General features: G+C 36.6%; 1 protein-coding gene across 1 annotated transcript in view; it reads right to left on the bottom strand.

Annotated features, from left to right (window-relative positions):
- LOC107705355 (O-acetyl-ADP-ribose deacetylase MACROD2-like) overlaps positions 1-14,114 on the bottom strand; it is a 229,824-nt gene that overhangs the window by 50,194 nt on the left and 165,516 nt on the right. Inside the window, exon 4 of the mRNA XM_016508615.1 lies at positions 2,957-2,986. Coding sequence (XP_016364101.1) covers positions 2,957-2,986 — 30 coding nt within the window. The remainder of the gene's footprint in view (positions 1-2,956; positions 2,987-14,114) is intronic.

Raw genomic sequence — 14,114 nt, 5'->3', positions numbered from 1 at the left:
TTTTTATAATTTAAAGAAGAAACCAATCCGATGTGTAGTTGACATTTGAGGCTTAATACTATAGAAAAGCACTAAAAAAGTTTTCCCGTTAGAGTGTTTTCAGCTTGTTTATTTTCATATAAAAATACGGCATGCAGTTGCATCAAACAATGGTATAAATATCATCAAAATGTAAATTGTGATAATCGTAATTAATAATCGCAATTACAATTTCAAGGGAATAATTGACAATTATGATTTTTGTCATAATCGTGCATCTCTAAATGCTGGTACGCTAAAGCCTAAAACATCAAAACAGTTTACTAGACATTTAAATAACCGTGACCTTTTGCCCCACCCAGAGTTCAAAGCTCCGCACAGTAGAAACTTTCCCTTCTATTTACATTAGAGAGTGAGCGTTTCTGCCAGATCTTAGGTCATTAGAAAGCAAAACAAGAGCAGGGAAAACCTTCCAGAGATAAGAGGAAGCCTAAGTCTTTCTTTCTGAAGAGTAGCGAATGAGATGAACTCATCACAGATGGAGGTCCTCACCTCGATAAACGATAGGCAGTAGGAAAGGGGGAGAAAAGAAAACAGGTTTGTGTATCTGCTGATATCGTAGGGTCAAGAGATAAAGCCACGCAGGACATACAAGATTTTTTTTTTTAGACTGGAGAGAGTGAGAAAGAAATGAAGAGCTTTGTCTCGAGTGAAAACAGGAGAGACAGATTAAAAAATGGGAGAAAAGTCGCCTTAGATTGAAGTCTCCAAAAGATAAAAGCCAAAAAACTCTTGCTACCTGGATCATCATTCAAACCATAGAATGAGCTTTGCTCATGTCAGACAGCTTTTGCTTTGGTTTTGCAATTATTGCCAAAGGATTACACTTGGCTTTGTTCAAAACAGGCAGAGAAATTCAGAATTTTTGGTGCATCCTACCCAAATTAGTTTCATTTTTGTAGTTTGAACAGCAAAAAAATAAATAAATAAATAACTGATTAAAAATCAGATTTCTATTTTTTTTTTTTGTTATTTGCACAATGTATACTAGAGCAGTGTTCAAATACTCTTTTAGATAGAGATGCATGATATATCAGCAAATGGATATTTTATTTATCATTTCACTTCATATTAGATATGTTTATATGTTTAGCAGGGCGCATTTTAATCTATCTTTACTTTAATAATACTTTTGTCATTATTTATCACTCATTTAATCTTTTAAAACACTAACAATGTAATAATGCTGTACTAAATGTATCTTTAGCAAATATCAAAATGAATATTCATTTTCATACTGTGAAGAAACACTGTGAGGCTTAAATTCACCTGTAGCAATTACAACTACCAATTTTAGATTTTAGTTTTTTAATCCTTATAACTTTCATTCAACAAAGATGTGTTAAATTGATCAAAGCTAACAGACACATTTTTTTTTTTAAATCTTATCGATCCAAACTTTTGAACGGTAGTGTATGTGACATTTGCTGTAAAAAAAAACAACTTTAAAAAGCATTGTGTTGACACTCACATTATTAACATAGGAACTGGCCTAGAGATTGGGTGTGAAAACCAAATTGGATTTGAGTACAGTGTGAACAAAGCCTAAAATCTCCCCGTCAGTCCGTCCCAAACTAGTGTGCCTGCTTCATGCTGTTTTCAGAGTTTAACATGTGCTTTCTTATGTTGCCAACCTTGGATTAGCATTTTTGTTATCTTCTTTGACACTACACCAAATGTCTTATAGTTACGGGTTAATTGGTTTTCTAGCACTGGCATCTGGGGATGGCAATTAGGGGAGACAATGCTCTTGATATGGGCTTTGATTAAACTCCCTTCAGTGCTGAACACGACAATAAGCTCTTTTTTTTTTTAAATCAGGGATGTGAGTTTTGTTTGCAGGCTGACATGTTTGGGAAAAAAACACCTCCAGATGCAATGCTAACAGGCATATTTCCTTTCACAGATCTTTTTCAGGTACAAAAATATTCCCAGAGTGAAACATCAGCCTTCGTTCACCTGCCGCTGCTGATGAACATCCTCTAATAGTCTCCCTTACACACATGTGCACACACACCCCAATATCAAAAGCCAATTATGGCAAAATAATGAAGAAACCAAATTGCCCTCGAGACGTTTCGCATCGTGACAAATCAATAAAAGGACCATGATGACATACAACGAGGTGCCAATAAAGAAACATTTGACTCCCAGTTGTGGGGGTCACAGCGATTCACTGACAAGTGCTGTGGTAAGTAGTTTTGTCACAGACGTGTGACCTCTGGCCTTAATCAGCCCGGTTTTTTTTTTGTTCGCCACTTCTCCAATCAGGGAAATCGGTCACAGTGGCTGATAAGGGTCTATTCTAGAGCTACGATGAAGAAAGACGGGGGTTTGGGGGCTTTTAGCACACATCAGATAACATAAGAGCCGTACTAAGGAGAGTGTGATGTGAGACGGATAGTGTATCACGAGTGGTAATCGCTTCCTCACGAGGGACCCAATCAAGTGCGGTCTGCTCCCGAGATGTGGCAGGGGAGAAGGACCCTCCCTGACACCGTGGCACAGATGGATAAACAATGGATCGTGCGAAAAGGGGCGCACGACTGACCTACATTCATTATCTGAGGACTAAACGGATTCCTCTATAAAAGTGAGGTGGATCAAAATTCCAGTTGTAATTGGGTTGATTCCTGACCCCAAACCCTGACACTTCTTTACTCCTTCTGTCATGTCTTGTGTTTTGTGTGTAATTACTTCAATCATGACAAAATGTGTGCAGAAATGTTTCCAAATGAGGGCCTGGGTACTGTTGCTCCATTAACCGACCACATGGGCAACCACAGACATGGTTGGACACCTCAGATTTCATGTGCCAGTGGACGGCGATGTGTTTTCCACCGTCTAATTCATGGAGAAACCACCTAACATCTCAAAACGATGTTACAATGAAAATGTAGTAAGTTAAGACACTTACCTCCTCCACCGCCGAGCAGAGAAGAGTTTGCTGTAGAGGAAACAAAAGAGAGAAAAACAACATGAGTGTCTGAATTAGGGAATACGTTCAAAAGAAGCACTTTAGTTCAATGCAGAGCATACTATCATTCAGATGAGAGCCAACAAAGATGTGGAACCTGAAGGTCAAGAACACTCCAAAGCCAGACGTTTGCACTGAATAGAGATTTGAGGTACCAGTGAGCTGGCAGCTGTACTGCAGAACTATCATTACACTCCTAAATGAACGCCATTGAGCACTAAATGCTCAGGCTGCGTGTTTTCTGTCAGAGCTACACGTAGAGCTGCTGTGGTGAGTTTAAGCAGACGTGGCTGGGGCCCGGCCGTTTCTTTGATGCCATGTTTCTGATCTCTGATAGTGCAGTGGGCGGCCCGGGGACAGCGGCCTGTCTCAGAAATCCCTCCCGTCACCCGGATAAGAGTGCTAAAAACAGACAGAGTAAAAGTATATTCCACTCCTCTCTACTTAAGAGGGACAATCAGCCACACAGGAGAGTTTGGCACCACAATACACTGTTACACCTTTTTCGCTATTCTTCAAGTGGTGAAGCCAATAATTCAATAAGTTTCATTAGAGAAATAAAAAGAGGAGTCACTGAAACATTTAGTAATTGGATTATATCTGCTATAGATTATACTACTTTAGAAAAAAACAATGAAGTGAATACCAATTTAAAAAAGCCCAAAATAAAATAAAAATAAAAAATTTATAAAAATGTTAAATTAAATTAAAAATAAAAATAAAAAATAAAATAAAATATCGATTATGATTTATAAGAATAAATAAATGAAAAAATAAAAAAGTAGAAAGCCCTGGTACATCTATAATACTGGTTTTATGAAATGCAGTAAAATGAATTAGAATTGATATTACAGGTATGTACACAAACAATACATTCCAATTTATGACAATTATATTTAAATTATAAATTATAGTATGCATTGGCACACATATATACATACATGCACTGTGAGCTGTAAGGTCTTATATAGACAGGTGTGTGGCTTTCCTAATCAAGTGCAATCAGTATAATCAAACACAGCTGGACTCAGATGAAGGTGTAGAACCATCTCAAGGATGATCAGAAGAAATGGGCAGCACCTGATTTAAATATATGAGTGTCACAGCAAAGGGGGTGAATACTTAGGACCATGTGATATTTCCGTTTTTCTTTTTTAATAAATCTGCAAAGATGTCAACAATTCTGTGTCTGTCTGTCAATATGGGGTGCTGTGTGTACATTAATGAGGAAAAAAAATTAACTTAAATGATTTTAGCAAATGGCTGCAATATAACAAAGAGTGAAAAATTTAAGAGGGTCTGAATACTTTCCGTACCCACTGTATATATAAATACATACAGTATATATACACACACACACATATATTATACACACACAGTATATACAATACATAATATTACTATTATAATATTACATATATCATATAATAGTAAAATATATTAAATCTGCACTGTTCAGAACAAATGCTAAGAGATACATCAGCATTTTAAAAGCAAAGAAAGGTCCTAATGGTGGAACTGTGTTCTTCTGTCTGAGCTTTCCCAACAACGACAGCACGGCATCTCTTATCCCAGCGGGGACGCCGAGAAAGTTGAGAATAATGACCCACGAGGGCCCTTTTATTTTTACTTTCTTAAATGTTACTTTCCCTTTGTGAAGCAAGCCTCTCTGTGGGATTCTTTTGATCTCTTTTTCCCTCGCTCCAGCTCTTTTTTTCTTAGAGAATAAGCGTCTAGGTAAGCATGAAAAAAACCCTGCTACCTCCACTGAGATCGACAACAAGACTAACCCCTCAGCAACTGATATCAAGGGAGACATTAAAATCCTCAAAATGGATGGGGACTTTTCCTTAGCAATCTCTTATCATAAGACAGCGAGCAGGAGAACAAATGGAGAACAGCTGCTGCAAAAGAGAAAACGTGTGCACTTTCAGAAGAATATCTCAGCGCTGCGGTGCTGTGGAACTGGCTACTTGCAGGATGATCCAAAGTGACAGGAACTTGAGTCCGCACAGGCCAGTTCAAATCTAAACAGAAATCTACACCAGAGGCATAATCATGCCATATTGCAGTTTGATAGAGTTATTAATCAAAAAACACATTAGCTCCCTGTCCGTCTTGTTCTATATCTAAGCAATAAGGTACAAGAGGAAAATTGTCTAAAAGAAGTGATTGATCCAAACAGAAATATTAATAAAAATGTAAATAAAACTTTATACAGCTACACAACTATTCAGTGTGAATTTTTTAAAGAAATTAATACTTAAACTAGAAACAGTTATTTAAAAAATTAATTTTTCACAATAATACTATTTTTACTGTATTTTTGATCAGATACAGTAAATGTTTAGAGAAATTATGCTTCTAGCATCACAATAGTTGCTGAATGGAAAAAAGTGCAAAAAATATATTTTTCTTATGTATTTCTAGCCTCACAATAGTTGCTAAATTGAAAAAAAAAAAAATGTAAAAATGGCACACGAAAAAACTCCACCTACATTGTCATCTTAATGCAGGAAAGCAAACAGGAAGACAACGTGCTACTTCCTGTGTCTTCCTAGACCTTTGCTCTGCTGGGAGTCCACCCTTGATAAAACCACAACGCTCAACAGACAAAAACAAAGCTCTGTCTGTACATGGCGCAAGAGTTTTTTCTGTCTTGTTCGGGTCATAAATCCAAGTCAAAGCTTCCTGCTCTCTCTTAGAGAACTGACGAGGGCCGGTAGGACTCAAAGCGGTGGGCGTCCCGCTAAAGTCGTAAATCTAACAATACAGAAACACAGAGATTGTGCTGGTCATTAGTTAGTGTCAGAAAATAACATAGACGCCAGCCTCCACAGTGACGATATCCTCACACATTCCTACACTTCCACACACACAATCGCATCTTTCCTGTGTTTTTCCTTTTGCACTTGGGGTTGATACAAAGCAGATAAAAGCTGCTCACACTTTCCTGTCGGGCCCATAGGGAAATAGCGCATGTACCCCATAAAAGAAAAAAAAAACACCAGAGAAAAAAAGAAACACTCTGTATTAATACATCACAGACAACACACACACACAAAACTTTTAGGAGACTCCAAAAAATGAAGGCATGCAACAAAAACTAGAATATGTCTATATACAGTGGGCTGACACTTAAGTATGCATCTGTATTTTAAGTATACATTATATTTAGGCTAGTTAATATATTTAGTCAATTATATTTAGTCATTCATTTTACGCAACAGAAAGCTGCTTTGTTCTCCGAAATTTCGCTAATGACCGCACCTTTAGGATTCCATTTGAGACAATATTATCTTTCAAGAACTCACATACTAGTACAACCTGATATAATGAGAAAATGTATGAATTTATATTATTAACATGCTAAAACACAGCAACAACCTGCTAAAACACTCCTAGAAGAAATTGCATTTCAACCTTTGCGAGCTTCCAGAACAATTCCATCCATATTTTTCTAAGTTGCACAACAATATCAGAATGTGTGATTAACTGACTAACTCCGTCTGGCATACAGAATGAAGATGCAAGAGAAAAGCAAGCACAGTCTGCATTAACCTGAGGCTAAACGAAATAATTATCTGCCAAGACCTCAAATGAACCAAGCTAAAATGCTTCACTGGAAAACAACTTGCCTTCTTGCCTGGTTTTATTCCCCCTTTTTCCTGGCGTTTGCTTTTAGAAGCACACCAAATCTTCAGCTTTTTCACATTTATGATGCCATGTTCAAAACAGCAATATAATTTTCCTCCGAGATTTTAGCCTTCATGCAAAATTAAAGCGAGTACAAATAGAAGCAGGTTGACGGAAGAAACGAAATCGCTATACTTAGCAGGCTGACATACTGAACATGCCAGTATCAAGCTAAAATTACTTGCTTTTTTATGAAAAAGAAGGCTAAAAACAGGATGCCAGAGTACATTCAAGTTTTAATATTCCAAGCATCGTTCAAAGAGTTGGAACTAGTTACAGCAGTAGTGAATTCAGTACTTTAAATGCTCAGCCATGTGAAAATAAACTCAAAATAAGGATGATAGGTGAATCACCCTTCAGTTTACACACACACTGGACTTTCCACTTCACAAGACAGCTTAACTAGGTCTGCCAGTCAGCCCAAAACTTTAGGGTGAAGTCATTAGTACAGTAAGCAATGGGCTATAGACCACCACACACACACACACACACACACTCACAAAGTGCCCTGCGAAATCGCTGAAGGCTGAAAATATCAGGGAGAACCCATCTCATGTCAGCAAAGCTCGGCGTTAAATTGAACCAAGTCTTGTGGGTAATGATAAGACTCTTTATTAGCCACTGAGACAGAGAGAGAGAGAGAGAGAGAGAGAGAAATCTAGGCTGTATTTCTTATTTGCAGCACATTAAAAATACATGTGGTTTTGCCTGGCCCAGACACAGCATAGTGTGATAACTCTGCTTGGCTCTTTTGTTCTTTATTGCGCCGAGCGTTCCCGGAGGAATCCGTCTGCAACTGCGGAGCACCAGAGCAGGACAAGCTGAATCAGAGAGTATGGGACCAGAACAGATCTCTCATCTCATCTCTCTCTCTCTGTGTATGCGTACAGTTATATAGCAGTCAAGGGAGGAAAGGGCCGAAAGCACTCAGTGCCGAACCACACTTGATCAAAGCCCCTCTTCTCCACATCAGTGAGGTCCGTTCACCAGGCACAGCAATACAGTCCCGCATCTCTGACACTAACAACTGCTCAAGGAGGAATTCTCAATCTTCTGAATGTCCTGGTATATGATGATCAAGAGATCTTCAATCGTAACTCCCAAGGCAAGCTCGAGCCAGTTTTGATAAATCTTGAGGGAAACGAGTCATTGTTCTCATCAACAAAAATGACTGGTGAACATGTTCGTTAACAAAGGGTTTCTGTCATGAAATCTATGCATCGTAATGATAATTCATTTTAATTGTTCTTTTGACAAAAATATGATGAAAATGCCACAAGATATTGCATTAACAGTGAAAGAATATGACTAGGCCTATTTCTAATAAATCAGTCAAAATGTCAATCTTGGGGGGGGGGGAAATGGACACTAAACGTAGAGGAAGTACTGTAGTATTAAAAATGAATCTGAATCTGGCAAGCAGACAAACATCTAATGATGACACTAATGTACTCTATAATGGCCTTTTACCACAAGGTAAATCAGGTCATATAGCGCTAGGAAATGCAACTAGACACCCAGGAACCCCTTTTTAAAAAACAATATCAATAACAAGCCAAGCTACTGCTCAATTCTAAAATGACCTTCAAACTTGTCATTTTACACAAAAACTTGTCATTTTGTCACACAAAATATACTTTTTGTTGTTCTGGTTTCACGCCGCTTCCATCTACACAAGGTCAACGCATGTTTTTATAACTTTTCAGTGCATGCTATTTCACATTCTCATAAATACATCCCCTGCAGCATCTGTTCTTCTCAACAGAAAGTTACATCAAGAGATCTGTTCTGCTTTTTGTGCAAATCAACATATCACCGTTTCATTTGTGTTGAGGACAATTAGCAGATGTAACACTGGGGCACGGCATCACGAATGATGATGGGGGCGTCATGGGACCTGTTGAGAATGGAGGCACGACAGATCTCTCCGATGGTTATGTGGAACGTCCCTTTTGCTTCATTTTAATCACTAATTTTTTTTAAACGTGTCAGAGGCGTTCCGGGTGGCCCCGCTGTGCCAGGTAAAGTAACATTTCTCTGTACTTCTCATCAAAAGCGCAGGAAGAGAAAACTAGGCTACATAATTCATCAAGCAGCACAATTTTCATGCCACTCTTAACTTGGAGTTTTCCTCTGAAGCACACGAAATAAGCGCTTTTATGAAGGAGAGCGGCTTTTACTTTTCCTCTAAAGGCGAGAGCAATATGGATTTCTCAGAAAATTACATAAAAAAAGTGTATTCAATATAATCCTGTAAAACTGCATGCAAACAGAAATGTGAAGCTGTATCTAAATTAGATTAGTCTTAATGTCCATCATGCTGTTTTCAGGTGTAACACTGTTTTCTGTGTTTATGTATACATCGTACTAAAACAGAAAACTGGCGTGGGATATTGAAGAGGTCATTTTATTAACAAATAAATTAATTAAAAATAAACAATTAAATAATTTACAACCCTGTAAAGTAATAGCCAAACAATAAAAAAAATCATATTATATTACAAAATAAAATAAATAATGTATTTAAAAACTGTCCACACTTTTCTGTATAAAAAAAGATCACAAATAAATAAATAAATATTTTTATTTAATGAGCTATCAGCCTAAAAGCCACAAAATGCCAATTTGAATTTTATAGCATCTTTAACTTCTTTCAGAACTATTATTAAAACTGTAAAATAAAGCCAACTTGTGTTACATTACCAAGAACATGGACCCAAAAAATAAGCCCTATATTTGTGTCTGCACGTCATCTCTTTACCACCACCTCCACGCAGTCTTCTTATCACAATGGCTTAATTCATTCTCACCTTTCATTTTCAGTGAACCCCCTTTCCGATCCTTAAATTTGATGTGCAGAAGAGAAAGCAATAACAAACAATAATGGTGAAAAATAATGATGCTTCCGCTGGTGAATGCAAAGATGGACTAATGCATTCTGCAAGGTGTTATGATTCATCATCTGAGACAAAAAAAATGAAATAGGATAAAGTAATGGGGACAAAAAAAAACAGACAGTCTCTTTCAGTTAGTCTGGCCTAAATGACTTCTATCCTTATAGTCTGAAACAACATTATACTTGATTCAAAAAGAGGTAATGTAGAAGACTTATATAAGAGGTAGAAAATGGGTCAAAACTGCGAGAGAACGGACTCATCAAAAAATTATTTGTTCAGTATCGTGCAAGCCTGTGTATGAGAAAAGATCTACTGCTAATATATTGTTAAGGCAGATTGTGGGGGGAAAAAATTGCCTCATGCTTTATACACACACACACATACATACACGCATATATACATATACATATATATGTATATATATGTGTGTATATATATATACAGTGGTGTGAAAAAGTTTTTTTTTTAGAAAAGAATTATACATTTCTATTTACTTTTACATACATATATATACATATACATACACATACATACACATACATATAAATACATACATATATATATGAGAGAGAGAGAGAGAGAGAGAGAGAGAGAGGCTATATATGGACTGTACAATAAGTCAGTCAAAGAGAAATGTGCAGAAAATGCGACTGGAATCAAGGAAATTGCTTTTATGTGAGCTGCTACATACAGTCATGGCCACATGTACACAAGCACCATAAAAAACTTTTTTTTTTTTTAACTCTGGTTGCATTTAGTCTGTTGTTGTTTACTGAGAACATATTTTCTTCCATAATACATTACGGGATTTACTGTATATAAATATGTTTTTCTAATCATTAAGTAATTAAGCTGGCAGTATCATGCAGATGATTTCTATTTAAGTAAATACTTCACCTGATTTTGACAACTTATTTAAATAAACTGAAAAAGGAAAAAAAAAAAAAAACATATTTTGATATTTTCATCTGATTTCCCATATTAATCATAACAAAATTATAATATAAAATCTGACTTTTTTATTGTCAAAATGAGCAAGAGCCTTGACTTGGCAGACTAATATTCTACACAGTTGTTAGAATATTAAAAGAATAGATCACCCAAAAAGGTAATTATGTTATCATTTAACCACACTTGTTCCAAACCCATACAAATTTCTTTTTTTTTTTTTAAGTGGAAAAGGAGAAATTAAGCTTTTTGCCTAAGCTGCTCTAATACATGCATTGAAAGTACATGGGGACCAGCTGCTGTCATCATTCACTTTCATATGAAAAACATCAGCTTTTCATTTTTGAGTGAACAATTTCTTTAATAAGCAAGTATCATATGTAGGATACTGGCATCTCAACCTTTATGCAACACAATCGCTGCTGCCCAGTTCAAAACATCCAAAATAGCAGGTCCAACATGGAGGACATTAAGCTCATGATGAAAGCCAAAAAGAAGAGTAAAGGGGTTTGCTTTGTACCCTGTCTGGGATTAATAATCATTTGGGGTCATTTAAAATTTAAAAAAAAGAAGAAACTAAATGAAACTGGTATTCACTTCAAACATTGTTCTCTGTTTCTGCCACTTGAAGTTAAAACTAAGGCTGGTCTTTACACCTCAAAGGAAAGAAGCATCACGCTTGGGTTAAAATCGCACGCCGACGGCGCCCACTGTTACTCGCTGAGCCATAAAGAGGAGATAAACAAGGTTATTACCTAAACCTGCATGCTATCATTAGTGCCCAGGGCCACACACAAATAAAGGCGATATCAGAGCATCATGGGCACTGAACGCTTACAGCAGCATTCACCTGAATGCAAAACCATCACAGGAAAACTAGCGGAAGTTTATTTTTGCATCTATTAATGGTGCGCTATTCAAAAACCTCGCCGAACTTACAAAGCACATGTGCATCTCATATAGTTATATCTTTAGAAACTTAATGAGCACAAAATAAGACAACATGCAACTTTTTAAAACACAAACTACCAAGATAATCATAACCATATTAAGCAGAGTCCGGAAACACACACAAAAAAAAAAGGAAAAAGTGAAAACAAACAAGATGATGTTTTAATAATGATAATAAAAAAAAGTTTGTGAAGCAAGACAACAAAAAGGTGTTAACCAAAACCAGCTCCTGCATCTGGAAACAAAAGATCTGATAACTTTCTTTAGATCTTCACAGATGTTTTGACTGGACCAAATGACATTTCATCAAAGACTTTTTTCAAAAGGGACCTTTTAAAGGCCACTGTGGCATGTTTATGAAGTAGGCTAGTATGTTGGGTTAAAAATAAATCGCAAGCACAAAATCACTCTGATAATGCATACTTTAGTTCACTGAAGCCATCTGTTTGGAGTTCAGAAAGCTGTATTCCAGTAGGCACTTAAAAACTAGATGCAAGTTTCAAGTTGAGTGTAGTTAAAAGTATTTTAAGGGATGCAAGTTGTGTCTGAGATAAGTAGCAAAGGGAGGGTTTGAAGGCCAAGTAAAAGGCAATCAGCCCGAATATTAACTACAGAGATTTGCATAAGCTTCTATTTGAATTTCAATGGCATCTAAATTGAAGTAGGAGAGGAGGTTATTTTTGACAGCCAACATCACATGCACATAAAATAAAGTAAATAAATAAATAAATAAAAAAGAAAGACAGGTACTGACATTTTGCTCCCCTAATATTCAACAAGAATAATACACAAAACAATATTATAGATTTGCAGAGTCTTTACATTGTTTACATAGCAAAGCGTAAGTACAGTGGTCCTTCAGTTTCTCTTGTATTGATAAAATTGCTTGTAAAACACTCAGATATCAGACACTTGAACCAAGGAACAAGAATTTGTATCCTGCTTTCTCAGTGACTTCCTGTCTCCCCTTATCATGGCACACAAGACTGAACTCCACAAATGGTAGACCTTTGCATCTCCCTTAAAGCATTTAACCATTAAAGGCACAAATCCCATGCTTTTTTGTTGTGTGAAATACATGCCTCTTTGCCTTAAAGGGATTTTGGACTGTCACATGCATCATGACCTTTTTTATTGGATCCAGCAAATAAAAACAAACAAAAATGAGTTCTATTAATTTGATTTTTTTTTATGTAATTGTACATTGGCTCCCAAAACAGCTAGTTTATACTTAATAATAAACTATATTTTCCTGTTATTGCGAATAACCCCTGTTGCTTACAACACCGTTTCTCATTCTAGTGTGGTTTTGTTTTATGTATTTTTTATTTATTATATAATTATAGTTTTTATATATAAAACTAACAAAAATATCAGGATTTTAAACCACTTAAATGTGTCCTAATTTTTGATAACAGGACAGCAAAAAAAAGTAAACAAACCTTTTGAGATTTACAATGAACATTTTCTCACTCACTCACTTTTCCAGCCACCCCAAATCTAGAGAGCCTGATGAAATCGTTTGGGACAGTTTTCTCCTCTAAAACAATGCTAATATTAAGTTAGAGAGGGTTCAAGCGTACATGAGAGTGTGTGCGTATAGGAGTGTGTTACATAAAAGATAGTTTGCATTCAGCAGTGGAATTCCCACAGTGTGGATAATTGGCTTACGTCTCATGAGCCATTTATTCCTCTCAGAACTCCACATCTCCAACGCAGGCCAAATAACGACTAACGTCTTTGCATCGCTCTGCCACGGCATCTGACAGAATTAATTTTCGGAAGCCACGGACAGGAAACAGTAAACTGTTATTGGAGAATAAGTGATAACGAGCTTGAATATGCGTGGGGGTTAAGACAGACACAAGATTCGACTCCCTCCTGCTCACCAGGAAGAACGCAAGTGCTAATCCTGATGTTGTTCACTCTAGCCACTAAACATGGGAGCCAAATGTGTCACCAAACATTCTTGAAGAGCTTCAGCTTCAATATAATTAAATGATCCAATATTAAAACATTAGTATTACGCTCAATTGTGGAAAATCTACGGCATTACCAACTGATAGGGTTGGGTACCGAACTCTGTACTTTTAAGGGTACCGACCGAATTGCGTCGGTACTACCGAGTATTGATTCACGTTAAATCAGTCTGTGCCAAATTTCGGTACCTGAGAACGCATCTGGGCGTATACGCTACAGAGAGAGAAAGACTCTGTGACGTGATGTGATGTCACCCCTGCAACTCGTTCAAACAACACACAGGGCAAACCGAAATGTTCTGAAGTGTGATTACATTTCTAGGGCCATATGGTTTCTGAGAAAAAACAGACGGGATCGTGGAGTCCATTCATAAAAACGTAATCTACTCTATAGTGCGGAATGCCACGGAATTCGTCAATTTTGGACGAATAAATCAAAAGTAGCCACTGCCACTTAATTCGAATCGTGATATGAACTAGTCAGAAATATATTACTCTTGTATTACTTTTGTACAGTATAATGTACATCTTTAAATATTCAATTTCCTATCAAATTTAAATAAAACAATTACATAATAAAAAATAAATATTACAACCAGATTAATCACTTAATTGTAGAAAAAAAAA

This window comes from Sinocyclocheilus rhinocerous, unplaced genomic scaffold, assembly GCF_001515625.1.
Source record: "Sinocyclocheilus rhinocerous isolate Xijiao unplaced genomic scaffold, SAMN03320098_v1.1 scaffold564, whole genome shotgun sequence".
NCBI lineage: Eukaryota > Metazoa > Chordata > Actinopteri > Cypriniformes > Cyprinidae > Sinocyclocheilus > Sinocyclocheilus rhinocerous.
Note: the sequence above shows the minus strand (reverse complement) of the source record. Positions and strands in the feature narration are given on the sequence as shown.